This window comes from Dromaius novaehollandiae, chromosome 34 (genome assembly GCF_036370855.1).
Source record: "Dromaius novaehollandiae isolate bDroNov1 chromosome 34, bDroNov1.hap1, whole genome shotgun sequence".
NCBI classification, from domain to species: Eukaryota; Metazoa; Chordata; class Aves; order Casuariiformes; family Dromaiidae; genus Dromaius; species Dromaius novaehollandiae.
Window position 1 is genome coordinate 804,308 of NC_088133.1, and position 23,902 is coordinate 828,209.

The 23,902-nt window shown below is 69.4% G+C and overlaps 3 protein-coding genes across 4 annotated transcripts; 2 read left to right on the top strand and 1 right to left on the bottom strand.

Annotated features, from left to right (window-relative positions):
* The first annotated feature begins 212 nt into the window (after positions 1-212).
* On the top strand, positions 213-8,462 carry SLC8A2 (solute carrier family 8 member A2). Of its 2 annotated transcripts, XM_064503009.1 has the most exons (8): positions 213-1,976; positions 3,799-3,902; positions 4,019-4,036; positions 4,736-4,860; positions 5,033-5,132; positions 6,344-6,443; positions 6,480-6,619; positions 8,062-8,462. In XM_064503009.1, exons 1-8 carry the CDS (start codon positions 226-228, stop codon positions 8,436-8,438), a joined length of 2,715 nt encoding a protein of 904 aa, XP_064359079.1. In that variant the 5' UTR covers positions 213-225; the 3' UTR covers positions 8,439-8,462. The 2 variants fall into 2 exon arrangements, with proteins under 2 accessions (XP_064359079.1, XP_064359078.1); XM_064503008.1 differs by having other exon boundaries at positions 6,344-6,619.
* Positions 8,463-11,770: 3,308 nt separating this feature from the next.
* Positions 11,771-20,139, bottom strand: CATSPERG (cation channel sperm associated auxiliary subunit gamma). Its single transcript, XM_064502967.1, is given in 27 exon segments — positions 11,771-12,172; positions 12,256-12,355; positions 12,438-12,530; positions 12,685-12,783; positions 13,039-13,137; positions 13,234-13,297; positions 13,418-13,574; positions 13,682-13,738; positions 13,903-13,983; positions 14,217-14,481; positions 14,528-14,823; positions 14,933-14,995; positions 15,351-15,564; positions 15,825-15,937; positions 16,159-16,317; positions 16,422-16,533; positions 16,694-16,846; positions 16,848-16,945; positions 17,033-17,152; positions 17,282-17,487; positions 17,574-17,711; positions 17,793-17,964; positions 18,064-18,487; positions 18,570-18,696; positions 19,487-19,631; positions 19,709-19,762; positions 19,840-20,139. Coding segments are annotated over 27 exon segments (4,188 nt in total). The 5' UTR covers positions 20,092-20,139; the 3' UTR covers positions 11,771-11,845.
* A 388-nt stretch (positions 20,140-20,527) lies between these two features.
* PSMD8 (proteasome 26S subunit, non-ATPase 8) lies at positions 20,528-23,902 on the top strand. The gene is made up of 7 exons (XM_064502981.1): positions 20,528-20,803; positions 21,932-22,004; positions 22,188-22,290; positions 22,465-22,630; positions 22,800-22,900; positions 23,190-23,301; positions 23,384-23,902. Exons 1-7 carry the CDS (start codon positions 20,651-20,653, stop codon positions 23,519-23,521), a joined length of 846 nt encoding a protein of 281 aa, XP_064359051.1. The 5' UTR covers positions 20,528-20,650; the 3' UTR covers positions 23,522-23,902.

Genomic DNA, 23,902 nt, shown 5'->3' on the forward strand with positions numbered 1-23,902 from the left:
CATCAGGGCCGCCCAAGACCCTCCCCGCCCTGGTGCACCTCCTGGATAACCTATAGCACGGAGCGGCATTCAAAATCCACACCAGCCCCCGGCGTGGCTTGACATCGTTTCTCTAAGGCTCTTTGCAGCGGGGGGAAGCGGCTCGGCCCCACGCCCCCACCACGGCGCGGGGTGCAGGGCCGCCGCGACCCCCTTCTCCCCCTCCGCAGGTCGGCGGAGGGCACCATGGCCGCGGCGCGGCGCGCGGCGTTGCTGGCCGCCCTGCTGCTGGCCGAGCCCTGCGCCCCGGAGCCGGCGGCCGAGGCCAACGGCACCTGCCAGGGCTCCAACCGCTGCCAGCCCGGCGTGCTGCTGCCCGTGTGGCAGCCCGACAACCCCTCCTTCGGCGACAAGGCCGCCCGGGCCATCGTCTACTTCGTGGCCATGATGTACATGTTCCTGGGCGTCTCCATCATCGCCGACCGCTTCATGGCCTCCATCGAGGTCATCACCTCCAAGGAGAAGGAGATCACCATCACCAAGGCCAACGGGGAGACCAGCATCGGCACCGTGCGCATCTGGAACGAGACCGTCTCCAACCTCACGCTCATGGCCCTGGGCTCCTCGGCGCCCGAGATCCTCCTCTCCGTCATCGAGGTCTGCGGGCACAACTTCCAGGCGGGCGAGCTGGGCCCCGGCACCATCGTGGGCAGCGCCGCCTTCAACATGTTCGTGGTGATCGCCGTCTGCGTCTACGTCATCCCCAGCGGCGAGAGCCGCAAGATCAAGCACCTGCGCGTCTTCTTCGTCACGGCCTCCTGGAGCATCTTCGCCTACATCTGGCTCTACCTGATCCTGGCCGTCATCTCGCCCGGCGTGGTGCAGGTGTGGGAGGCCCTGCTCACCCTCGTCTTCTTCCCCGTCTGCGTGGTCTTCGCCTGGGCCGCCGACAAGCGGCTCCTCTTCTACAAGTACGTCTACAAGCGCTACCGGGCCGACCCGCGCAGCGGCATCATCATCGGCACCGAGGGCGAGCTGCCCAAGGGCATCGAGATGGACGGCGGCTTCCTGGCCCCCGAGCGCCGGGAGGCCGAGGGGGCGGCCGCCGCAGCGCCGGCCCTCGTCGAGCCCACGCCGGAGGAGAAGGAGCTGGACGAGAGCCGCCGCGAGGTGATCCAGATCCTCAAGGACCTCAAGCAGAAGCACCCCGAGAAGGAGCTGGACCAGCTGGTGGAGATGGCCAACTACTACGCCCTGCTGCACCAGCAGAAGAGCCGGGCTTTCTACCGCATCCAGGCCACCCGCATGATGACTGGCGCCGGCAACATCCTCAAGAAGCACGTGGCCGAGTTCTCCAAGAGGGCCTCCAACCTGCTGGAGGTGCCCTCGGACGCCGAGGAGGAGAGCTGCAGCCGCATCTTCTTCGAGCCCTGCATGTACCACTGCCTGGAGAACTGCGGCTCGGTGACGCTCTCGGTGGCCTGCCAGCACGGCGCCGAGGCCAACCACACCTTCTACGTGGACTACAAGACGGAGGACGGCTCGGCCAAGGCGGGCTCCGACTACGAGTACAGCGAGGGCACGCTGATCTTCAAGCCGGGCGAGACGCAGAAGGAGCTGAAGATCGGCATCATCGACGACGACATCTTCGAGGAGGACGAGCACTTCTTCGTGCGGCTCCTCAACCTGCGGGTGGGCGACGCCGAGGGCATGTTCGAGGCGGACTCGGCCGAGCACCCCAAGGGACGCCTGGTGACGCCGCTGGTGGCCACCGTCACCATCCTGGACGACGACCACGCCGGCATCTTCACCTTCCAGGACCGGCTGCTGCACGTCAGCGAGTGCCAGGGCACGGTGGAGGTGAAGGTGGTGCGCAGCTCGGGCGCCCGCGGCACCGTGCTGCTGCCCTACCGCACCGTGGAGGGCTCAGCCCGCGGCGGCGGCGTCCACTACGAGGACGCCTGCGGCGAGCTGGAGTTCAGGAACGACGAGACCGCGTGAGTGCCGCCCGCGCCCCGCTCTGCCGGCTGCGTGCGCGTGCGAGGGGCTGTGCAATGGGGGGTGTGTGCAAGGGGCTGTGCAATGGGGTGCGTGTGCAAGGGTCCGTGCAATGGAGTGCATGTGCAAGGGTCCGTGCAATAGGTGTGAGTGCAAAGGTCTGTGCAAAGGGGGGGAGGTGTGTGCACACGGGTCAGTAAAGTGGGATGCCTGTGCAAGGGTCCGTGCAATGTGTGCATGTGCAAGGATCTGTGCAAGGGGTGTTTGTGCAATGTGTGCATCTGCAATGGTCTCTGCAACAGGGTGTCTGTGCAATACATGCGTTTGCAAGGGTCCGTGCAACAGGGAGTAGGTGCAAAGGTCTGTGCAATGCGCGTGCGTGAGTCGGTGCAAGGGGTTGCGTGTGCAAGCGTCCCTGCAGCAGGTGCGGCCGTGCTTCGGGCCCTTTCGTTAGCGCATTAATTGCGATAATAAATCTGCTTTCTTCCCCCACCCTGCCGCCGCGGTGGCACAGCGGGGCTGACGGCTCCGGAGCGCCCTGGCCGCGGGGCTCTGGCGCTCACTGGGGGCAACGCAGCAGATCTGGGGGGGCTTCGGCCCCGCTTCGCCCTCGGCCCCGCGGGGACCCTGCGCCCACGCAGCTCGTCAGGGCTGCAGCCCAATTAAAAGCACGTTAAGAGGCGGTTGGGCTTAATTGGCCGGGAGCCCTCGGGGGTGCGGCGCTGGCCCCCGGGCCCTCGACGTGCTTCTCATTAGCGCCGGGCGGCTGCGGGGGGGGGGGACGGGGACACCGCCACGTCCCACGTGCGCGTCGGTCCCGTGGCCACCTCCGAGCCTCCCCACACGCTGTGCGTGTGCAAGGGTCCGTGCAACGGGGTGCGTGTGCAAGGGTCTTTGCACAGGACGTGTGTCACACGCACGCCAGCTCCAGCCCACCCCAGCTCCCCGGTGCCGCCCGGACGAGCGTTTTCGGTGCCGACGGGGGGGATTTTGCCCCCCGGGAGCGAAGGGGGCGGGTGCAAACGTGCTGCACCCGGCGCGTGGGGAGCAGGGCCGGGCCGGCACCCGTGGGTGCTCCGTGGCCTCGGTGCCGCCGCCGCGGCCTCCCAGCGCTGCCGGCAAAGGGGGAAACGGCGGCAGCAGCCGGGGCCGGCGGTTTGGGTGGACGGAGGGTGCGTGGTCGGATGCACGGATCAGCGGACGGACGCATGGATGCATGGACGGACGGACGGACGGACGGGCAGCCCCCCGGCGTCGCGGGTCCCCGGTGCCGCGGCCGCGCCTCCCCGGGGGATTACTCATCCGCTGCCTCCCACCGCCGGCTATAAATACCCCAATTTACAGCTCTTCCCCCAAAGCCGCCTCGCCAGCCAGCGCTGCGGGGCCGGGGAGCCCACGGGGGCGGCTGCTGTGGGGCCCGGACGCCTGGGTCCCCCAACACGGCAAGGCCCGGATGCCTGGGTCCCCCCAGCACGGTGGCTGCGGGCAGGGCTGGGAGCTGGCGCCTGTCGTGGCTTGTGCACGCGTGTGTGTGTGCACGTATGTGTGTGCACATGGAGGTGTCTTTGCACGTGTGTGTGCATGCATGTGTGTGCACACGCATGCACCCGGGCGTCTGTGCAGCTCTGCCCCCGCGTGTGCGTGCGTGACTGCATGTGCAGCCGTGCGTGTGCACACACGCATGTGCACGCTTCTTGCGCATGCATGTGCAGCCATGCATGTGCACACACGCGTGTGCACGCTTCTCGCACGCGCACGCGCCCCAGGGAGCCCCCGGGCCCGGCGGCGCCGGTGACGCTGCCGCCTCTCGCCCGCCCGCAGGAAAACGCTGCAGGTGAAGATCGTGGACGACGAGGAGTACGAGAAGAAGGACAACTTCTTCATCGAGCTGGGGCAGCCGCGCTGGCTCAAACGGGGCATCTCAGGTACGGCCGGGCCGCCCGGACACCGGGGCCCGCGGCGGGGGGGGAGGGCGCAGGGGGGCCGGGCACCTGGGTCCTGGCCCCGGCACTGTCTCACACTCTTCCTCTCCCCTCTGCAGCCCTCCTGCTGGCCCAAGGTAAGAGCCTTCCTCCTCCTCCTCCTCCTCGTCCTCGTCCTCACCAGCCGGGCTGGGGCGCGTCTGCGGGAGGCCGGATCCAGCTGTCCCCGGCACGGGGAGCCCCGCGGGTGCCCTGGGCCTTCGCCCCGGGTCCCCCTGGACGGGCCCTGGCACAGGTCTCTGTGCACCCCCCCACGGGTGTCCGTGCACCCCCACGGGTGTCTGTGCACCCCCACATGTCCGTGCACCCCCACGGGTGTCCTTGCACCCACATGAGCTGCCTGCTCCGGGCACCTGCCCCATGCCATGTCCCCTGCCCCACGCCGCGTCCCCACGCCGCGTCCCCACGCTCTGTGCTGTCCCCTTACCCTGTCCCCACACCCTGCACTGTGGCCCCACGCTCTGTGCCTGTGCACTGTGCCACGTCCCCTGCCCCACGCTGTGCCCCACACCGTGTCCCTGTGCCCCACGCCATCCCTATGCCCCACGCTGTGTCCCCTGCCCCACACCGTGTCCCCATGCCCCACACCGTGTCCCTGTGCCCCACACCATGTCCCTATGCCCCATGCCATCCCTATGCCCCATGCCGTGTCCCCTGTCCCCCGCCATGCCCCACGCCATCCCCGCGCCGTGTCCCCGCACCGTGTCCCCTGCCCCGTGCCGCGTCCCCGTGCTGCGTCCCCGCGCCGGCGCCGCCCGACCCGCCGTGTCCCGCAGCCGAGGGCGAGCGCAAGCTCTCCGCCGAGGAGGAGGAGGCCCGGCGCATCGCCGAGATGGGCAAGCCCGTGCTGGGCGAGAACTGCCGCCTCGAAGTCATCATCGAGGAGTCCTACGACTTCAAGGCAACGAGGGGCCGGGGGGCGCGGGGAGGGGGGCCCAGGCGTCCGGCCGCGCTCCGGGGACGCGGGGTGGTGGGGGGAGTCCCCCGCGGGGCGCGAGCCGGGCGCCGGAGCGGGCTGAGACCCGGCGCGCTCGGTGCCCGCGTGGCACGGCCTGAGCGCCCGCTCCCCGCAGAACACCGTGGACAAACTCATCAAGAAAACGAACCTGGCCATGGTGATCGGGACGCACTCGTGGCGGGAGCAGTTCCTGGAAGCCATCACCGTCAGCGCAGGTGGGGGCCGGCACCGCGCGCCCGCACGCTTGCTCGCACGCGTGCACGCTTGCATGCATGGGCATCCGCACGCTTGCACGCCCAGGTGCACAATTGTCTGCATGGGCATGTGTACACGTGCATGCACTTGTGCACACGTGCATGCATGGGCATGAGCGCATGCACGTGCACACTTATATGCACGAGCACGTGCACGCTTGCATGCATGGGTACGTGCACACTTGCACGCACTCACACACTTGCACGCCTGGGCATGTATGTGCTTGCCTGCACGGGCACATGTGCATGCACACACGCACTGTTGCACACGTGCTCTTGCACACACGGGCATGCTTGCACGCGCACATCCGTGCCCAGGTCCATCCGCCTGCAGGCACACGCGTGTGCACGTGTGCGCGCGGCCCCGTGTCGCTGCGTGCTGGCAGTGCCCTCTCGTGGCTGCTGCCAGCCCCGTCCCCGCAACCACAGGCATGGCCTGGAGCCCTCGGGGTGTCCCCGCGTCCCCTCCCCGTCCCCTGGCAGGGACCTGGGGAGGCCTGGGGAGGACGTGGCCCTGGGGGGACATGGCCTTGGGGACGTGGTGCAGGGGATGGCCAGCCTGGGGACACCCCGTCTCGGTGACACAGCCCCGGACATACAGCCTCAGGGACACTCAGCCCTGGAGACACCCCACCGTGGGGACACAGCCCTGGGGACATGGTCCTGGGGACGCCCCTCCCTGGGGACACACAGCCTTGGGAGTGTCCATCCCTGGGGACATGGGGACACCCACCTCTGGGGACACCCATCACGGGGGATGTCCATCCTTGGGGACACCCATCCCTGGGGCCACCCATCTCGGGGGACACCCATCCCTGGGGACATGGGGACACCCCTCCCTGGGGATGCCCATCCCTGGGGCCACCCCTCCCTAGGGACATGGGGACTCACATCTCTGGGGACATCCATCCCTGGGGACACCCATCCCTGGGGACACGGGGACACCCATCCCTGGGGCCACCCATCCATGGGGACGCCCATCCCTGGGGACACGGGGACACCTATCCCTGGGGCCACCCATCCATGGGGACGCCCATCCCTGGGGCCACCCACCCCTGGGGACGTGGGGACGCCCATCTCAGGGGACGCCCACCCCAGGGCCACGCGCCCCAGGGGCCGGGGGCCGCCGCCGCGGGGGGGGCCCGGTGCTGACGGGGGCCTTGGTCGGGCAGGCGAGGAGGAGGAGGAGGAGGACGGGCGGGAGGAGCGGCTGCCGTCCTGCTTCGACTACGTGATGCACTTCCTGACGGTCTTCTGGAAGGTGCTCTTCGCCTGCGTGCCGCCCACCGAGTACTGCAACGGCTGGGCCTGCTTCGGCGTCTCCATCCTCCTCATCGGCGTCCTCACCGCCCTCATCGGCGACCTGGCCGCCCACTTCGGCTGCACCGTCGGCCTCAAGGACTCCGTCAACGCCGTCGTCTTCGTGGCCCTGGGCACCTCCATCCCCGGTACGGCGGGCGCCGGGCGCGGGGGGCGCGGGGACGGGGGGCGGGTGCGGGGGTGAGGGGGGGGGTGTGGGGTTATGGGGTGCAGGGGGTGTGGGGTTATGGGGCGCAGGGATGGGTTATGGGGCGCAGGGATGGGTTATGGGGTGCAGGGGGATGGGGATGGGGTTATGGGGCGCAGGGGGTATGGGGATGTTGTGCAAGGGGTGAGGGGACATGGCTATGGGGCTCAGGCAGAGGGGACACAGCTATGGGGCACATGGGGTGGGGACACGGCTATGGGGCGCAGGCAGAGGGGACACGGCTATGGGGCACACAGGGAGGAGACATGGCTATGGGGTGCGGGGCCCATGGGTGCTCTTCCATGGGCACGGTGCTCCAGCTCAGAGACAGGAGGTGACATGTCCCCACCGCGCTGTCCCATCCCTGGTGTCCCCTGTCCCTCCATGCCCCTGTGTCCCCATCACCTCATGCCATGTGTCCCCCCATGCCCATATCCCCCCACATCCCTGTGTCCCCATCCCATGTCCCTATGTCCATGCGTGTCCCTGTGCCCGTGTCCCCATGGTGATGCCATGTCCCTGTGTCTCCGTGTCACCGTGTCCATGCCATGCCCATGTTCCCTCACCCATGCCATGTCCCCATGTCCCTGTGTCCATGCCATATCTCTGTCCCTGTGTCCCTTTGTCCCCGTGACATGTCCCTGTCCCGGTGCCTGTGTCTCCCTGTCCCATGTCCCCATGTCCATGCCACGTCCCTGTCCCTGCGTCCCTGTCCCTGGGCCCCCATGTCCCCATGCCCATGCCACGTCCCTGTCCCCGCATCCCTGTCCCCGGGCCCCCATGTCCCCACGTCCCCGTGTCCATGCCATGTCCCTGTCCCCGCGTCCCTGTCCCCCATGTCCCCATGCCCATGCCACGTCCCTGTCCCCGCGTCCCTGTCCCCGGGCCCCCATGTCCCCACGTCCCCATACCCATGCCACGTCCCTGTCCCCGCGTCCCTGTCCCCGGGCCCCCATGTCCCCACGTCCCCGTGTCCATGCCACGTCCCTGTCCCCGCGTCCCTGTCCCCGGGCCCCCATGTCCCCACGTCCCCGTGTCCATGCCATGTCCCTGTCCCCGCGTCCCTGTCCCCCATGTCCCCATGCCCATGCCACGTCCCTGTCCCCGCGTCCCTGTCCCCGGGCCCCCATGTCCCCACGTCCCCATACCCATGCCACGTCCCTGTCCCCGCGTCCCTGTCCCCGGGCCCCCATGTCCCCACGTCCCCGTGTCCATGCCACGTCCCTGTCCCCGCGTCCCTGTCCCCGGGCCCCCATGTCCCCACGTCCCCGTGTCCATGCCACGTCCCTGTCCCCGCATCCCTGTCCCCGGGCCCCCATGTCCCCACGTCCCCGTGTCCATGCCACGTCCCTGTCCCCGCGTCCCTGTCCCCGGCCCCCGCAGACACCTTCGCCAGCAAGGTGGCCGCGCTGCAGGACCAGTGCGCGGACGCCTCCATCGGCAACGTGACGGGCTCCAACGCCGTCAACGTCTTCCTGGGGCTCGGCGTCGCCTGGTCCGTGGCCGCCATTTACTGGGCGGCGCAGGGCCGGGACTTCGAGGTGCAGACGGGCACCCTGGCCTTCTCCGTCACCCTCTTCACCATCTTCGCCTTCGTCTGCATCAGCGTGCTCATGTACCGCCGGCGGCCCCACATCGGCGGCGAGCTGGGGGGGCCCCGCACCCCCAAGCTCCTCACCGCCGCCCTCTTCCTCGGCCTCTGGCTCCTCTACATCCTCTTCGCCAGCCTCGAAGCCTACTGCCACATCAAGGGCTTCTGAGCGGCGCCGCCGGGGACGGGGACAGCCGGGCGGCCCCCCGCGGCGGGGGGAGAAGGGGCCGGGGGCTGCGGCCCTGCGCGGGGGTCCTCGTGTCCCCACGGGGTCCTCCTGGTGTCCCCAAGTCCCCACGGGGTGGGGGGAGAGGGGGCTGGGGTCCTGCCGGGGGGCTGCGGCCCTGCGGGGGGGGGTCCTCGTGTCCCCACATGGTCCTCGTGGTGTCCCCAAGTCCCCAGGGGTGCCCACGTGCCCTCAGCGTCCTCCTGGTGTCCCCATGTCCCCACGTGCCCATGGGGTCCTCGTGGTGTCCCCAAGTCCCCAGGGGTGCCCACATGCCCTCAGCGTCCTCCTGGTGCCCCCCATGTCCCCACATGCCCTTGGGGTCCTTCTGATGTCCCCTTGGGGACCTCCAGGGTGGCTGTGTCCATGCAGGGGTCCTGATGTCCCCGTAAGGTCCCCACGTGCCCTAGGGGTCCTGCTGGTGTCCCCACGTCCCCACAGGGTCCCCACGTCTCCTTGAGGACCTCGCGGGGGGATGAGTCCCCACAGGGTCCCCACGTCTCCTCAGGGTCCCAGTGTCCCCTCGGGGACCCCCTGGAGGTCTGTGTCCCTACAGCATCCCCCCATGCCCTCGGGGGTCCTCTTGGTGTCTCCATGTCCCCACAGGGTCCCCATGTCCCCTTGGGGTCCTCCCTAGCGAGCGTGCAACCACACGCTGCACCATGCAATCGCGTCTGCCCCCTTCCCTTGCACACCCAGGGGCACGCGAGCGTGCAAGCACACGCTGCACCGTGCAAGCACGTCTCCACCCTTCCATTGCACACCCAGGGGCACGTGGGCGTGCAAGTGCACGGTGCATCATGCAAGCACGTCTCCACCCTTCCATTGCACACCCAGGGGCACGCGAGCGTGCGAGCACACGCTGCACCATGCAGTTGTGTCTGCACCCTTCCATTGCACACCCAGGGGCACGCAAGCGTGCGAGCACACGCTGCACCATGCAGTTGTGTCTCCACCCTTCCATTGCACACCCAGGGGCACACGAGCGTGCGAGCACACGCTGCACCATGCAGTTGTGTCTGCACCCTTCCACTGCACACCCAGGGGCACGCGAGCGTGCGAGCACACGCTGCGCCATGCAGTTGCGTTTGCACACCCAGGGGCACGCGAGCGTGCGAGCACACGCTGCGCCGTGCAGTTGCGTCTCCCCCTCTCCCCCTCTGCCCACGCCCGCCCGCCCCTCGGGCCCCTCGGGCCCCACTGCCGCCCGTGGGGCGCCCCACACCGGCGCCGGGGCCGCGGGCGCCTTTTGTAGCGCAAGCGTTTTTTAAGCCAAGCCTTGGGGCCGCCCGGCGCCCCCCCACCCCCGTTTTAACCCCCCTTGGTGGCGGTGGCAGCGCTGGGGACGCGGGGACGCGGGGACGTGGGGCGCGGGGACGTGGGGCGCGGGCCAGGCCGTCGTGTACGCGCCGCCGTGGGTCCCGGCCGCCGCCGGCCCCAAAGAAACCCCCCGGGAAGCCGCCAGGTCTCCGAGCATCATTGACCCCGCGCCGGCGCCGCCCCCGCCCCCGGGACCCACAGCACCCACAGCCCCACGGCACCCAGGGACCCACAGCCCCACGGCACCCAGGCTCCCATGGCACCCACAGCCCCATGGCACCCACGGCCCCACGGCCCCCACAGCCCCACGGCACCCAGGGTCCCACGGCACCCACAGCCCCACATTTCCGTGGCACCCACAGCCCCACAGGTCCCGCAGGCACCCCGCCATACAGGACCCACACGGGAGGGGACCCAGGTGTCCTGGCGGGCCCCGAGCAGCCGAGGGGAGGGAGCTGGGGGGCACGGAGGGGGCCCAGGCATCCTGGCAGGGTGCACGGGGCCCGCGGGTGCTCGTGCACCCTTGTGTGGGGGGGGAGAGGGGGGAGCCCCGCTTCTGCCGGGGGGGATTTGCATCCCTGCCTCCTGCCTGCGGCTCCCCCAAGAAATCGTCAGCGGGAATTAAATGGGGGTGTTCGTTAGAGCCCCCGATTAACTCCCAGCTTCGCCCCTCCGTTATCTGGGACAGGGGCTGCGAGGGGCCATGCTGGGGGGGTGCGGCACGGGGAGGGGGGGGACATGCATGCACTGCCGGGGGCTGCAGCGTGCGGGGGGGGGGGTTGCAGCAGGGCTGCAGCGTGCAGTGCTGCAGCGTTTCATGCCCGGGGTTGCAGCGTGGGTCCCTGCCAGCTGCAGGAAGGCGTGGGGGGGTCCTGGGGGGGGGGGCTGCATCCCCCGGCAGCGATGCAGGGAGCCCCCCCACCTCTCCCCGCCTAGTTACAGCTGAGTTAATGAGCGCTGCCCAATTAGTCGCTAATTGAAGGAGCCGTAAACCCGTTAGGAGGCAATAAAAGGGTAATTGAGGCTGGCCTGTGACCCAGGACTGTGGAGGGGCTGCTGGGACGCCTGGGCCCCCCCAGCTCAGGGCTGCAGTGGGGTGGGATCCCGGACGCCTGGGCCCCCCCGGGGTCACCCTGCGCTCCTCGTACCCCTCAGAGGAGCAGAAGCGGCAGCGGGCCCAGGACGCGGGTCTCACTGCCCCGCAGGTCGACCGCTGGTAAGGGCTGGGGGGGGCCAGGACGCCTGGGTCCCTCCTGCGTGGGACCCCCCTGTGCTGCCCAGGACCCCGTGGCTGTGGGCCAGGCTTGGGGGAGGGGGGGGGTCCTTCTGTCCTCTCGGCTGCCCTGGAGCGTGCGAGCGAGTGTGCAGTGCTGGGGAGAGGTGGCTGCATGTGGGGCCTGGGGGGACCCGAGGGACGGGAGGGGGATTGGGGGGGGGGGGGGGTCGTGTCAACCTGCTGCAGGATGGACCCTGTGGGGGGGCCCGGACACCTGGGCCCATCCTCGGACCGGAGCAGGAGGGGGGTGCTGCATCTCGCCGGGGGCGCAGCACCCACCTCCCCGGAGCAGGATGGCCGCGGGTGCCTGTGCCAGGGAGCTATTTTTAGCAACGATTAAACTTTTGCCTCCTGTTTCTAGGCGCTGACGGCCGGAGCTAATTTGCTTAATTAGGGGGAACGAAGGGAAGAAGCAGCCCCAATTAAACCAGGCTGCTGCTCCCTGCGGCTCCGGCCGGCTCTCAGCCACGGGTGTCGGGAGGAATTAGCGGGCGATGGGGGGACGCGCTGGGCAGCCACGACGGGGTGTCACCGGCGGGGAGAAGGGCTGGGGGGGCCCAGGAGTCCGGGTTGGCACGGGGGGAGCAGCGCCAGGGCCGGGCTGCTCTGTGGGCACCGCAGCGGGGCGGCTGCTGGCCGCGGATCCCGGCGCAGAGCGGGTTAAACGAGGAAGGGGTTTATTGCAAAGGTGGGGACGGGGTGGCAACGGCCGTTGTGTCACGGCAAACCTGGAGCGGCGGCGGCCCGGTTCGGTTCAGCCCGGCCCGGGGGGGCCGGCTCGCTGCCGGCGCTGTGCAGGGAGCTGGCGGGGAGCAGGTCCTCGCCGTGCTCCACCACCGAGGAGGCGCTGGTGCTGGTGGAGCCTGGGGAGGGCGGAGGGGACGCGTGGGGCCGGGGCCCGGGCGGGCGGGTGGGCGAGCTGCCGCCCCTCCTGCCGAAACCGGCATCGCTCACCGGCCGAGAGGGCCGACGCCTCCTCCAGCTTGTGCACCATGCTGAAGAAGGATGCCATCATCTTCCTCCTCGCCTGGCAGTAGAGGAAGTAGAGGGTGACGAGGCCCAGCAGCACGCTCATGGTCACCTGGGGAAGAGCCGATTCTCAGGGCGGCCGTGGGGCGCAGGAGGGTGCTCGAGGGGCCGAGGACACCTCCCTCGCGCTCCCACCTTCATGAAGAACAGCTTCCTGGTGGAGCTGAGCTGCAGCCCGTGCACGTGGATGACGAACTCCAGGCTGTAGTCGCAGTAGGTGGACGTGTCCACGTCTCTGCGGGGCAGAGGGGGGCTCAGGACCCGGGCGCTGACCCCCTCCCCGGCCCCCCACACCGATGCCGGGCCCCAGCACTCGCCTGTTGGACACCGCCACCAGGAAGAAGTAGTTGGGGGCCGTCAGCCCCACGGGCGCAACGTCGTGGCACGGCGAGTTCCTCCGGCACAGCCACCTGCGGAGCGCCGCAGGCTCCGTGTCACCGGGGAGGGGACACTGCCACGCGCGGCTCCCCTTTGCTGTGCCCCAGAGGCACAGCCCACCGCCCCCTCCCCAGCAGAGGGGCCGAGGGCCGGCTCCCAAACGCCCCCGCTCATCCCGGCGCTCACTTGATGCCGTTGTTGGTGCTGGAGTGGATGGGGTATCCTTGGGGATCAGTCTCGGACTCCCCTCCGTCGGCCTTCTGCCATATCAGGCTCGATTCCGTGCTGCAGAGAGAGACCCGGGGTCGGAGGCTGCTCGCAGGCTCCCTTTTTCCCCGCAATCGCCATCAAACCGGGTGTGACCACCCTCAGCCGCAGCGAGGAAGGGGCTGGAGGCCCATGCTGGCGCGCAGAGGCGTCGCGGGCCGCGAACGCTCTGCTCGGACATCCCTGGATCCGGATACCCTGGTGGCAGCAGCCATCCCGGGATGCTGGAGAAGCGCCGGCCTGGCGCCGGGGCCGGCTGCGGGCAGCGGTCACCTGGCATTGTCTACGTTGTACTTCCAGATGTCCTCAGGTCTGTAGCGTACGATGGCGTCCTCCACGTCCGGGGCACCGCCGATGACCTTCAGCGTGTACCTGGCGGGCAGGAGCCATTTCGGGGAGGGTCTGACGCCCTGCGGCGAAGGGATGTCCCCGTCCACCCCACCCCAACGGCCCGTGCTTGACTCTCACCGTCCTGAGAAGGACCCCGAGTCCCCTGTCACCATGTCCTGGATCAGGAAGAGAGGGTAAAACACTGCAGGAAGGAAGCGGGGGAGGATCAGAGGACCCTGCCCCGGCACGGAGGGGACATGGGACAGAGGCAGGAGTGACAGCCAGTCCCCGGCACGGCCTGTGACCCCCCCTCGGGCCCTACCGTCCTTGAAGAAGAAGCACGGCATCTCGGGGTTCTGGCTCAGGCAGTTGAAGTAGCGCTTGTTCATGCTGGTGGTGTACTGGACGGTGTTGGTGATGTCGAAAGCCATGCGCTTGCCCGGCGGGCAGCCGACGTACACGGGCACCATCCGGTAGCCCTGCGGGGCACGGGGAGAGGGCAGCGACGGGGCTCACCCCGCCCGGGGCTGCTCCGTTCCCCCGGGACCCGAGGTGAACCCCGGGGCGGGGACCGCAGTAGGGTTACCTGCAGGGCCGGCCCCGACTCGGAGTACTGGTAACAGTTTGTCGCCGAGTTAACCACCTGGGAAGGGCGAAATCCAAGAGGAACCGACGTGAGGGGCCGACCGACGCCGCGGAGCCACCCCCAGCCCCACCAGGCTCGTGGCTGCGGCGCGGGGACCCCGAGCCGAGCTTCGCCCCAGCTGTCTGCGTGCCGCGCTGGCCTCCGCCAGCCGCCTCTCCCACCTTTAGCACCATGGAGCTCTTCAGCAGGTTCTTCCCGCTGAGCTCTTGCTGCGGGTACAGTGCTGTGTCCTGGATGCCCACCTGCGGAGGGTTAATTGGGTGGGGGGGAGGAGGAGGAGGAGGAGGAGGAGGAAGAAGAACCTCCCTCAGGCCCAGAGAAGCTCCCTGGCTTTTTGCTGACAGGCAATTTTGCTCATCTTGCAGCAGCAGGACGTGCCACGGGGAACGGATCGGCAGGGACGTCTGTGGCATAGGGGGCCCCAGCTGGTGGTCCCCACGCTGGTACGTGGTCCCCTCTCCGCGCCCCGGCGTACCTTATAGAGCACCGAGGCCCAGTTCGCCAGGTTCTGCCTCTGGAGGGAGAAGCCCACGTTGAAGGGGTGCGAGAGGACCACCGTGAGCTTCAGGCGGCTGAGGAAGTCCTTCTCCCACGCTGCAAAGCAAGCCAGGCACCTGGCGAGGCGGCAGCGCCCCGCTCCCGCGACGGGACCCCGCGGCGGGGACGAGCCTGCAGCTCTGGGCCAGGCCTTGCGCCTCTTCCCGCGCCTGGGGTGACGGGACCTGCTCAAGGATGGGGTGCTCCCCACAAGCTACCACGGAGAAGAGCAAGGCCCGTGTTCCCAGCTATTTGGGCCCCATTCTCGAAGCAAAGCAGCTGCGACGGTGGCTTTTTTGGCTCACGTCCCCCGCCATACCTTGGTTAAGCCCTCGGAGACGGGCAAGAGGCTTCCCCTTACTGTCATCCGCGGTGGAGTGGACACTGAGGGTCACGGAGAAGGTGTATGCGTCGCCCTTGTCCAGGTAGATCTGCTCGGGCAGCTCGTTGTCGGAGCGCAGGTCGTAGACCTTCGTGTAGTGCTCCATGTTGATGTACAGGCCCCCCGGGGAGCTGCCCGTGCTGGCCAGGTAGAGGTAGTAATCCTGCGGGAAGGGGAGCGCTCCCCGTCACCAAAGCGGCTGCAGGGGGTAAAGCCCTCCTGGGGGCTTGTTTTCCCCCGTGGCCGAGCTGAGGCTCCTTTCTGGGACTCACGGCATCCTGCTTTCTGTTTTTCCACCAGCGCCACGTTGGGTCGTGGACAGGGTCAGCATAAGGCTGAAAAAGAGCAGCAGGTCAGCGAGCTGCGAGCCTGGCTCTTCCTCCTCCTCCAGGCATCTGCATCCCCAGTGCCCAAACAAATCCCCCATCATTCCTCCCAGAACCAGAACTGCTGAATCTGTGTTAAATGAGGCCTGAAATCCAGCTGTTTCCGGGCTGGAAGGCAGCACAACATCTGGAGAGTGGGGAGGGGGGCATCTGGCACCTCATTTTCCCTCTCAGGGGCTTGGACTCGGGATTGTGGCAGTGCCCGGGGGTGTTGCAATGCCCGAGGCCGCCGGCCCCAGGGACTCTGCCGGCCCTGGCTGTGCTGCTGCCCGGCTTTGCTGCCGGGCCCGGGCCAGGATCTCACCCGGTTGTAGTCGGAGTGAAGCCAGAGGAGGTGGAAAACGAGGCCCTGATACACAGCCAGAGACTTGTTGTCGTGGAAGCCCGTCTCGTCGGTGACGACCGGCGGCTCGGCGCGGTAGTGCTCCAGGCGGCTGAAGCGCTGCGGCTTGGGCAGGTCCCGGAACTTCATGACGGTGAAAGGGCAGAGGTTGGTGAAGCCGATGAACCGGAGCTCGCTGGGGAGAGCGGAGGCACGCCGCGTCGGCGAGGGGAAGCCGCGGAGAGCGACGGAGGCTGCCGGGGCGCAGGCTGGGATCGCTCCCGGCCGGTGCTGGGTGACTACGGGGCAGTCACTTCCCCCGTTCTGCTGCCTCAGTTTCCCCAAGAGGGAAAGATGCTCCCTATTCCCAGAGCCGGGAGCTACCGCCCAGCGGCACGGCCTGAGCCAGCGCCCTGGCAGCGCCGTGAGGCCTCGCGTGGCCCCTCCGCCACTCACGGGCTGCTGCTGGAGGAATAGCGGGGGGAGTAGAGGCAGCGGTGCGAGAGGATGTAGGCGATGGGAAACTTCCTCTTGACGATCCTCCCGCTCCTGTCGTGTATGTAAACGAGCTGGAAGGAGAGCGGCGAGGCAGAGCGGTGAGGGCCGGGGAGCTGCGGCCCCCGGATCCGCCCGGGAAACACCTCCGCTCGAGCCCAGCTCCCAGGAGCGGAGCGGTGGCCCCAAGCCGCGCGCGAGCCCAGGGTTATCTCGATGTCCAGCCATGGCGCTTGGCCACGTCCCCTGGGTGGATCAGGGCCACCTTCGGGGTCACCCCTGCTCCCGGGCCCACCTGCTGCAGTCCTTCCTGGTTGTAGAAGAAGCTCAGGGAGGACTCGTTGACGCCGTAGTCCCGGGAGCCCCTGAGGAGCTGGATGTTGGCGTACGTGCTCCAGGCGCTGCTGGGGTAGAGCTGCTGGACGGCTGAGCTGCCCTCCACGAGGAACCAGACCTGGGGAGAGCAGGCAGGGAGCAGCGATGGGCCGGGGGCCTCTGCGTCCCAGCCCTGGGGACAGCGGGGAGGACGGGGGCCCCGGCCGCTCCCACGCCACCCACCTCTTCCGCCTCGGTCACGCACACGACCTCCCCCTTGTAGGACTGAATGAAGTATTTGATGACAGACTGGCTGGGGAATCCGGAGAGGAAAAGGTAGTTTTTAATGTCGTAGCTGCAAGGAAGGGGAGGGAAAGGCTTGGGCTCCGCTGCCCCACCGTGATGCCTGGCTGGGTGGTCGGCACGGCCCGACCGCCCCGGACTCTGGGGTCGTGCCCCAAGGGGGGCGGCAGGGGAAGCCGAACGTGGGGCGGCAGCCGGGTCTCTGGCCCCACCTTTGCAGTATGGCGTTGCCCCAGATGTAGAAGATGGTGCTGAAGGGGCTGTAGGACAAGCCCCGCAGGACCATGGGCGTGTCGCTGTACTCCTCGAAGCCCATCAGCATCACGAAGGACTTCTCCGTGGCTGCGGGGAGGGGGAGCGAGGCGGCGGGCTGCGGCTCGCGGAGGGTCCGGCCGCCCTCCAACGCCGCTCACCTTTGGGCCGGAAGGAGGGTACGTCGTACACAACGGAGAAACGCGGGTTTTCTGCGCTCAAACGCAACAGGGACGAGGAGTCAGGGCAACGCTCCCGGCGCTGCTCCCACCCTGGCCGCCCGGCCCCGGGCGACCCACCGTGCTCGCAGGCGACAACGTGGTAAGAGGTAGCGTTGTCTCTCTCCTGCTCCACCAGCAGAAGGGTTTTGTTCTCCTCGGGGATGTAGACGGCCCACTGGATCTTGCAGGATGCCGAAACTGGAGAGGAAGGAGCAGCTTGCTCCAGCCTGCCCGGCACCGGGACCCCAGCGGGTTCCCCGGGGTGGCAGCCACGAGACGTCCCTGAAGAGCGGACGGGCTCGGGGCGTTTGATCGAACCCCACGTACGGTCTGTCCCGGTGACCGCAGCGAAGCTGTTCCCGTTTGTCCCTGCTGCAAATCTGCCCCAGGTGACTCCAGGACCCCAGTTTCCCTCGTGGGAGACACCCGGAGCTCCTCAGGGGCACGCAGGGACCGGGGACACTTACACTCCAAGTACTCGCACACCGTCTTCTTCTCAGCCCTGATGGAGTCGGAAAAGGAAACCACTCCGTCTGTTGCAGGACAGACAAGGACACACGTGTGCGACAGCCAGGCTGGGACCCTCGCCCGCAGTGAGCGCCCCGGCCCCGCGTCCTACCGCGGACGGTGCCGAGGAAGAAGTCCGCTTTCTGCTGGCCCCGGCCTATGGCGATCACGTACTCGGAGCCGTTGTGGGAGAAGGGGACGGGGTTCAGCTTGCCCACGCAGACGCGGTTGAGCACGCGGGTCCAGAGGGCTGGCGGAGGGAGCGGGAGGGCTGCCGGGCGCCACGGCGCGAACCGGGACCCCCCCTCTCTGCCGTCACCGGTTTTCTCACTCGATCCCGGCGTGGCCATGTGCAGGACGGAGTAATTCCCCGTGAAGTAGTAGACGAGCTGGTTCTGGCGGATGAAGAGGGTGCTCTCGGTGGCGATGGCGTCCAAGATGGTGGAGGAGAACTCGCTCCAGGGGCAGGTGAGGGACCCGATCCAGCAGCTGTCGATGTCCACCTGCGCGTGCGGGGAGCGGAGCCTGGCTGGAGCCGCTCTCGGGGTGGGACAGCGGCCCGGGGCCATGTGCTGCCCCCCCGGTCCCGCTCCCCTCCCTACCTCCACCGCGATGAAGTCCTCGAAGTCCGAATCGGAAAGCAAGATGGCCTTGTTTTTGGAGAAACCGCCGAGGATCAGGACTGGGGCTTTGTCCACGGTCGCCCACAGGGGCCGCGACGGGCTGTCCACAGCCATCAGCTTCTTCAGCTTCCTGATCTGCAGGGCGGGCGAGAGACTCGGAGCAGAAAACGGAGCAGGGGGACAGCAGAGAGGGGCGAATCTCCCCCCGGTTGCTCTCCCCGCTGCGGCCGCTCCGTGAGCCCGCCTCGGCCTGCCCGGCAGCGGAGCGGCCCAGCGGCTCGGCCGTGATTTGGGCCGGGAGCGCGGCCCCCGCGAGCCCCCGCTGCGCCTTACCGGGCTGCCCACGGTGCACTGCAGCCCCCTCTCCGTCTCCTTCACGTAGCCGTTGACGTTGAAGGAAAACCTGCCGGTGGGAAGGGCAGAACCGTCGTTCAAAGCAGCCGGGGAGCGCGGACGGCGCGCGGACAGGCACCGGCACTGCTCACCTCCGCTGCCGGACGCTGGGGCCCGGCGTGTCGCCGTGCACGCGGACGCCCATGACGGCGCTGCCGTTCACCATGGGCATGGGGGTGTACCAGCGCAGCCGGCAGAGCTCCTCGCTGCCGCACGGCCCTGCGGCACACGGCACTGGCACGGGGTGGGGTAGCACGGGTGCCCCGGTGCCCCCCCCAGCCCGCCGGGCGCCTGCCGAACCCCAGCGCTGACCCCGAGCCCCCCCGGGCGCCTGCCAACCCTGGTGTCCCCCCCTCCCTGAGCCCACCCGGGCGCCTGCCGACCCCCCGATCCTGCCCGGGTGCCTAAGCCCAAATAGATGCCCCTTCCTGCCCCCCATCCCTGGCCCTTCCTAGCCCCCATTCCCGACCCTTCCTGCCCCCCATCCCTACCCCCCATCCCTGGCCCTTCCTGCCCCCCATCCCTGGCCCTTCCTAGCCCCCATCCCTACCCCCCATCCCAGGCCCTTCCTGCCCCCCATCCCTGGCCCTTCCTGCCCCCCATCCCTGGCCCTTCCTAGCCCCCATCCCTACCCCCCATCCCTGGCCCTTCCTGCCCCCCATCCCTGGCCCTTCCTGCCCCCCATTCCCAACCCTTCCTGCCCCCCATCCCTGCCCCCCATCCCAGGCCCTTCCTGCCCCCCATCCCTGGCCCTTCCTAGCCCCCATCCCTACCCCCCATCCCAGGCCCTTCCTGCCCCCCATCCCTGGCCCTTCTTGACCCTTCCTGCCCCCCATCCCCAGACCCTCCTGCCCCCCATCCCTGCCCCCCAGCACACCCCTGGCCTTGGGCTCAGCTGGGCCCACATCGGGCACCCCGGGCCAGTGTCCCCTGGGGAATGGGGGCAGTGGGCCACCAGCATCCCCCCCCCGTCCCCATCCCCGTCCCCCCCCGCGGCGGCAGGGCTCACCGGGGGGGCGGAACGGCGCCGCCCGCATCCTGATCTGCAGCCGCTCGGGCTTCTGGCGCACGGGGTGCACGGGCTCCTCGAAGGTGACGGTGACGACGGGGCGCAGCCCCAGCAGGTGGGCACGCCGCGTGGCACGCTCGGGCTCCTGCCGCCGGCACGGTGACGGTGACACCGGCGGTGGCACCAGCGTGTTCCCCCCCCCCCCAGCCCGCAGCACCCTACCTGCACGGCGCAGCCCAGGCCGATCTCCAGGTAGTAGGGGAAGCCGAAGTAGTGCTGGGGGGACGGGCGGCGGTGAGCGGGGGGCGCCGGGGGGGCACGGCGCCGGGGGGGGGGGGGGGGACGGCGCGCACCGCGTTGTCGGCGGCCATGTCGACGGCCGTGTCGGTGAGCTCCTCGAAGACGGCGGCCACGGAGGTCTCGGGGTGCTGCCGGGCGAAGACGGAGCGGCGGCCGTCGCCGGGGACGCTGGGGGCCAGCGCCGCCCGCCAGGTGCAGCCCGCCCGGGCCCCCGCCAGCACCGCCAGGGCTGCCAGCGCCAGCGCCAGTGGTGACATCATGGTGGCGATGACGTCACGGCCTCGGTGGTGGGCCCTGCGCGGCATCACCTCCTGTCAGGGCGGCCCCATGTCCTCCCCCTCGGACGTCACCCTCGTGACATCATGCTGCCCCCCCCCGTTTGCCCCACCCCCTTCTGGTGTCCCGTGATGAGGTCACGGCACTGTCGTGCCTCCTGCGTGATGTCACTGGTGGTCACAGCCCCCCCTGAAGCCCCCCCCCCGCGCCACCCCATGACATCACCCTTGCCCTCACGGTGTCACCCCCCTCCCCGTGACATCACAGCTGCCTCCCCCAGTGACGTCACACCCCCCTCGCACCCCGTCACCTCCCCCTCGCACCCCCGCCCCTCTGACGACACGCTCCCTCCTCGCAACGTCACCGCCCCCGCCCCCGTCCGTTACGGCCCGGTGACGTCACGCCCCAACGGCCGGCCTCGCCGCGCGCCCTCTGCGCATGCGCCTCCCCCGCCCCTCCCGCGCGGCCCGGGCGCGCGGCGCGGTTGGCTGCGGGCGGCGTTGCCGCGGCGACGCGGCGGCCGTCAAGCGCGGCGGCGGCGTCCGTCGTCAAGCGCGGCGGCGGCGTCGCGCGCGGGGTTGCCGATTCATGGCGATGGCGGCGGCGGGGCTGGTGGTGAACGGGGCGGAGGGCGCGGGCGGGCTCAAGGCGGCCGCCGGGATGTACGAGCAGCTCAAGGGCGAGTGGAGCCGCAAGAGCCCCAACCTCAGCAAGTGCGGCGAGGCGCTGGGCCGCCTCAAGGTGCGCCGGGCAGGCCTGGGGGCGCCGGGCCGGGCTGGGGGGGGGCCTGGGGGCGCCGGGCCGGGCTGGAGGGGGTGTGAGGGGACTGGGCTGGTTGTGGGGGGAGTCTGGGGTCACTGGGCCGGCCGGGGGGGGGGACCGGGCTGGTTGGGGGGGGCTCTGGGGGCACTAGGCTGGGCTGGGGGGGCGTCTGGGAGCACCAGGCCGGGCTGGGGAGGGGGGGCTGAGGTCACCGGGCCGGGCTGGGGGGGGTGTGGTGTCACCGGACCAGGCTGGGGGGGGGGGTCTGGGGTCACTGGACCGGACTGGGGGGGGTCTGAAGGGGGTCGTAGGTTCGCCTGGGGGGAGGGTCCCTGAGGGGGAGCAGGGCCTGGGCTGTAAGGTCTAGAGGGGGAACTGGGCTGTGTGTGTGGGGGGGGGACTTGAAGGTGTTGGGGGGGGCTGGGGTTGAGGAGAGGCCTGAAGGGGAGTGGGGTCTGGTTTAGGGGCACCCTGGGGGGGGTTGGTTCTGGGCTGGGGGGCATCCAGCTCGGGGCGGGGGGGCAGCTTTCGGGCTGGCGGCAGAGCTGCGCGGTGGGAGGAGGAGGAGGAGGAAGAACCCGGCCTCAAGGGGGGCTGAGCTGGTCCGAGGGAGGCGGCAGGGCAGCGTGGCCGGGCCCTGAGCTGGCACCGGCCCGGATGAGTCCGAGGGAGGCGTCAAGGATCTGGCACTCGAGCGGCTCTGGGGCACCCGCAAGCTTTAATTAGCAGTGGGAGCGGGCAGGAATCTCCCGTGGGTTCGGAGAGGAGAGCGGGGAGGCCGGGCAGGGGTGAGGGTGCCGGGCCGTGAGTCAGGAGGTGCCCTCTCCCGCGGGGCAGCGCGCTTCCCGCGGTCGTTAGTAAATACTAATTAAGCTCGTCTGTCCTCCCTCTGAGTCAGCGGCGAGCGCGGCTCCTCTGAGGAGCTGCGTTCGGTCGTGCCGCAGCCCAGCGTGGCCCTGCCGCCCTTGGAGACCCTCGGAGAGGCCCCGCGGCGGGCCGGGATGTCCCGCTCGGCTCCCGCCGGGCTCCATGCGGCCCCGCGGGGTCCGGTGCCTCGGAGAGCCGCCTGCGCCGCTCTGACCGTGCCCCTTCTCCCTCGTCCCGCAGCTGGCCCTGCTGGAGCTCAACTTCTTGCCCACCACCGGCACTAAACTGACCAAGCAGCAGCTCATTCTGGCGAGTAAGTGTTGCCTCCGCCTTTGGAGCGAGCTCTCGGCCCGTATTTTGGGGGTAAAATGGCACGAGGAGGAGGAGGAATCCTTCCCGGAGGAGCTGCTCCACCTCGCTCCCTCGCCGTGCCATGGCAGCTGCTGCCCCGCGGGTCGCGCGTTCGCCTCTCCCGACCCGCCCGTGTCCCTGCCAGGAGATATTCTAGAGATCGGAGCGCAGTGGAGCATCCTGAAGAAGGACATCCCCTCCTTCGAGCGCTACATGGCCCAGCTGAAGTGCTACTACTTCGACTACAAGTGAGCGTGGCCCGACCGCCGGCGGGGCCTGGCATCACGGTGGCTGGGGAGCGGCGCGCCGGGCTCCGCCTGGCTTCTGCTGCCTTCCCGCTCGAGCGCGCGGCGCTGAACCGGGCGCCGGCGAGCGTCCGGGCGGGCCTGCCCGCGAGAACGCTCCTTGTCCGTGTGCCGCAGGGACGAGCTGCCGGAGTCGGCCTACAAGCACCAGCTGCTGGGGTTGAACCTGCTCTTCCTGCTGTCGCAGAACCGCGTGGCCGAGTTCCACACCGAGCTCGAGCGGCTCCCGGCCAAGGAGATCCAGAGCAACGTCTACATCAAGCACCCCGTCTCCCTGGAGCAGGTGCCTCCCCCCGGCCGGGGACGCGGTCCCTCCGCGGCCACCGCGGCCCGGGCGGGCGTCCTGCCCCGACCCACGCGCCTCTGCGGCCCTCAGAGCTGCTGAAACGTCTCTGGGAGCAGAGCGTGGCGCAGGCGTCAGCGCGTCCGAGCCTCCCGCCCTTCTCTTGCAGTATTTGATGGAAGGGAGCTACAACAAAGTCTTCCTGGCGAAAGGCAACATCCCCGCCGAGAGCTACACCTTCTTCATCGACATCTTGCTGGACACCATCCGGTGAGTTGTGTCCCCCGCGGCTGGTTTGGTCCGTCCCCGCTGCCGGGACGCTTGGAGCGTGGTGACGCCTCTGTCCCCAAGACCCTCGGAGACCTCGGAGATCCGTAGTTGCGTTTGCGGCATCCTGCGGGAACGGAGTTGCTTCGCCAGCTCCCCTGCTCTGCCCAGCTGGGATCGTGACCTCACCCCCTCGTTTCGCTGGCGTTTTGGCTCCCGCGCGCCGACCCCGCGAGTCCCTCGCGCTGCCCCGCCGGCGGGACGTAACCGCTGGGGTTCGGCTCTGTTTCAGGGACGAAATCGCCGGCTGCATCGAAAAAGCCTACGAGAAGATCCTGTTCACCGAGGCCACCAGGATCCTCTTCTTCAGCACCCCCAAGAAGATGACCGAGTACGCCAAGAAGGTAACGCGGGGCTCGGCGGCCCCACGGGGGCCCCCCCGGCGCCCCGGGGCGCTCGCTGACCCCCCCTTCCCGCCCCCCTCAGCGCGGCTGGGTGCTGGGCCCCAACAACTACTACAGCTTCAGCAGCCAGCAGCAGAAGCCCGAGGACACCACCATCCCCTCGACCGAGCTGGCCAAGCAGGTCATCGAGTACGCGCGGCAGCTGGAGATGATCGTCTAGCGGGGCCGCGCAGGACTCGCGGGCTTCCCCGCCTTCCCCCCCCCCCCCTTTTTATTTGGTGTCTTTTACTCCCGTTACCACCCCCTGCCCTTCTGGTTTTTTGTTTTGTTTTTTTTTTTTTTTTTTTTAACTATTTAAGGGTTCACTCTGGGCCGGGGCGGGGAGGAGCTGCGAGCAGCCGTGGTGCGGGGGGCTGCGGGGCAGCCATGTCCCGGGGGGGCAGTGGCGAAGCGCCCTTTTCCGCGGCTCCCCCGGGCCGGTTTTCCGCCCGCTGCTGTCGGCGCTGCGGAGAGACGTGGCGGGAGGGGGGCGGCCGCGTCCCCGCGCCCCCCCGACGTCCCGCGGGCCCCCCCGCCTTGAATAAAGCCGTGGCTTCTTGTA

Coding starts and splice junctions, on each gene's coding strand:
- SLC8A2 (XM_064503008.1), top strand. CDS start 226: ATGGCCGCGGCGCGGCGCGCGGCGTTGCTGGCCGCCCTGCTGCTGGCC. Junction 1,977..3,798: donor TTCAGGAACGACGAGACCGC/GTGAGTGCCGCC, acceptor GCCCGCCCGCAG/GAAAACGCTGCAGGTGAAGA. Junction 5,133..6,343: donor AGCCATCACCGTCAGCGCAG/GTGGGGGCCGGC, acceptor TTGGTCGGGCAG/GCGAGGAGGAGGAGGAGGAG.
- PSMD8 (XM_064502981.1), top strand. CDS start 20,651: ATGGCGATGGCGGCGGCGGGGCTGGTGGTGAACGGGGCGGAGGGCGCG. Junction 22,005..22,187: donor GCAGCAGCTCATTCTGGCGA/GTAAGTGTTGCC, acceptor TGTCCCTGCCAG/GAGATATTCTAGAGATCGGA. Junction 23,302..23,383: donor TGACCGAGTACGCCAAGAAG/GTAACGCGGGGC, acceptor CGCCCCCCTCAG/CGCGGCTGGGTGCTGGGCCC.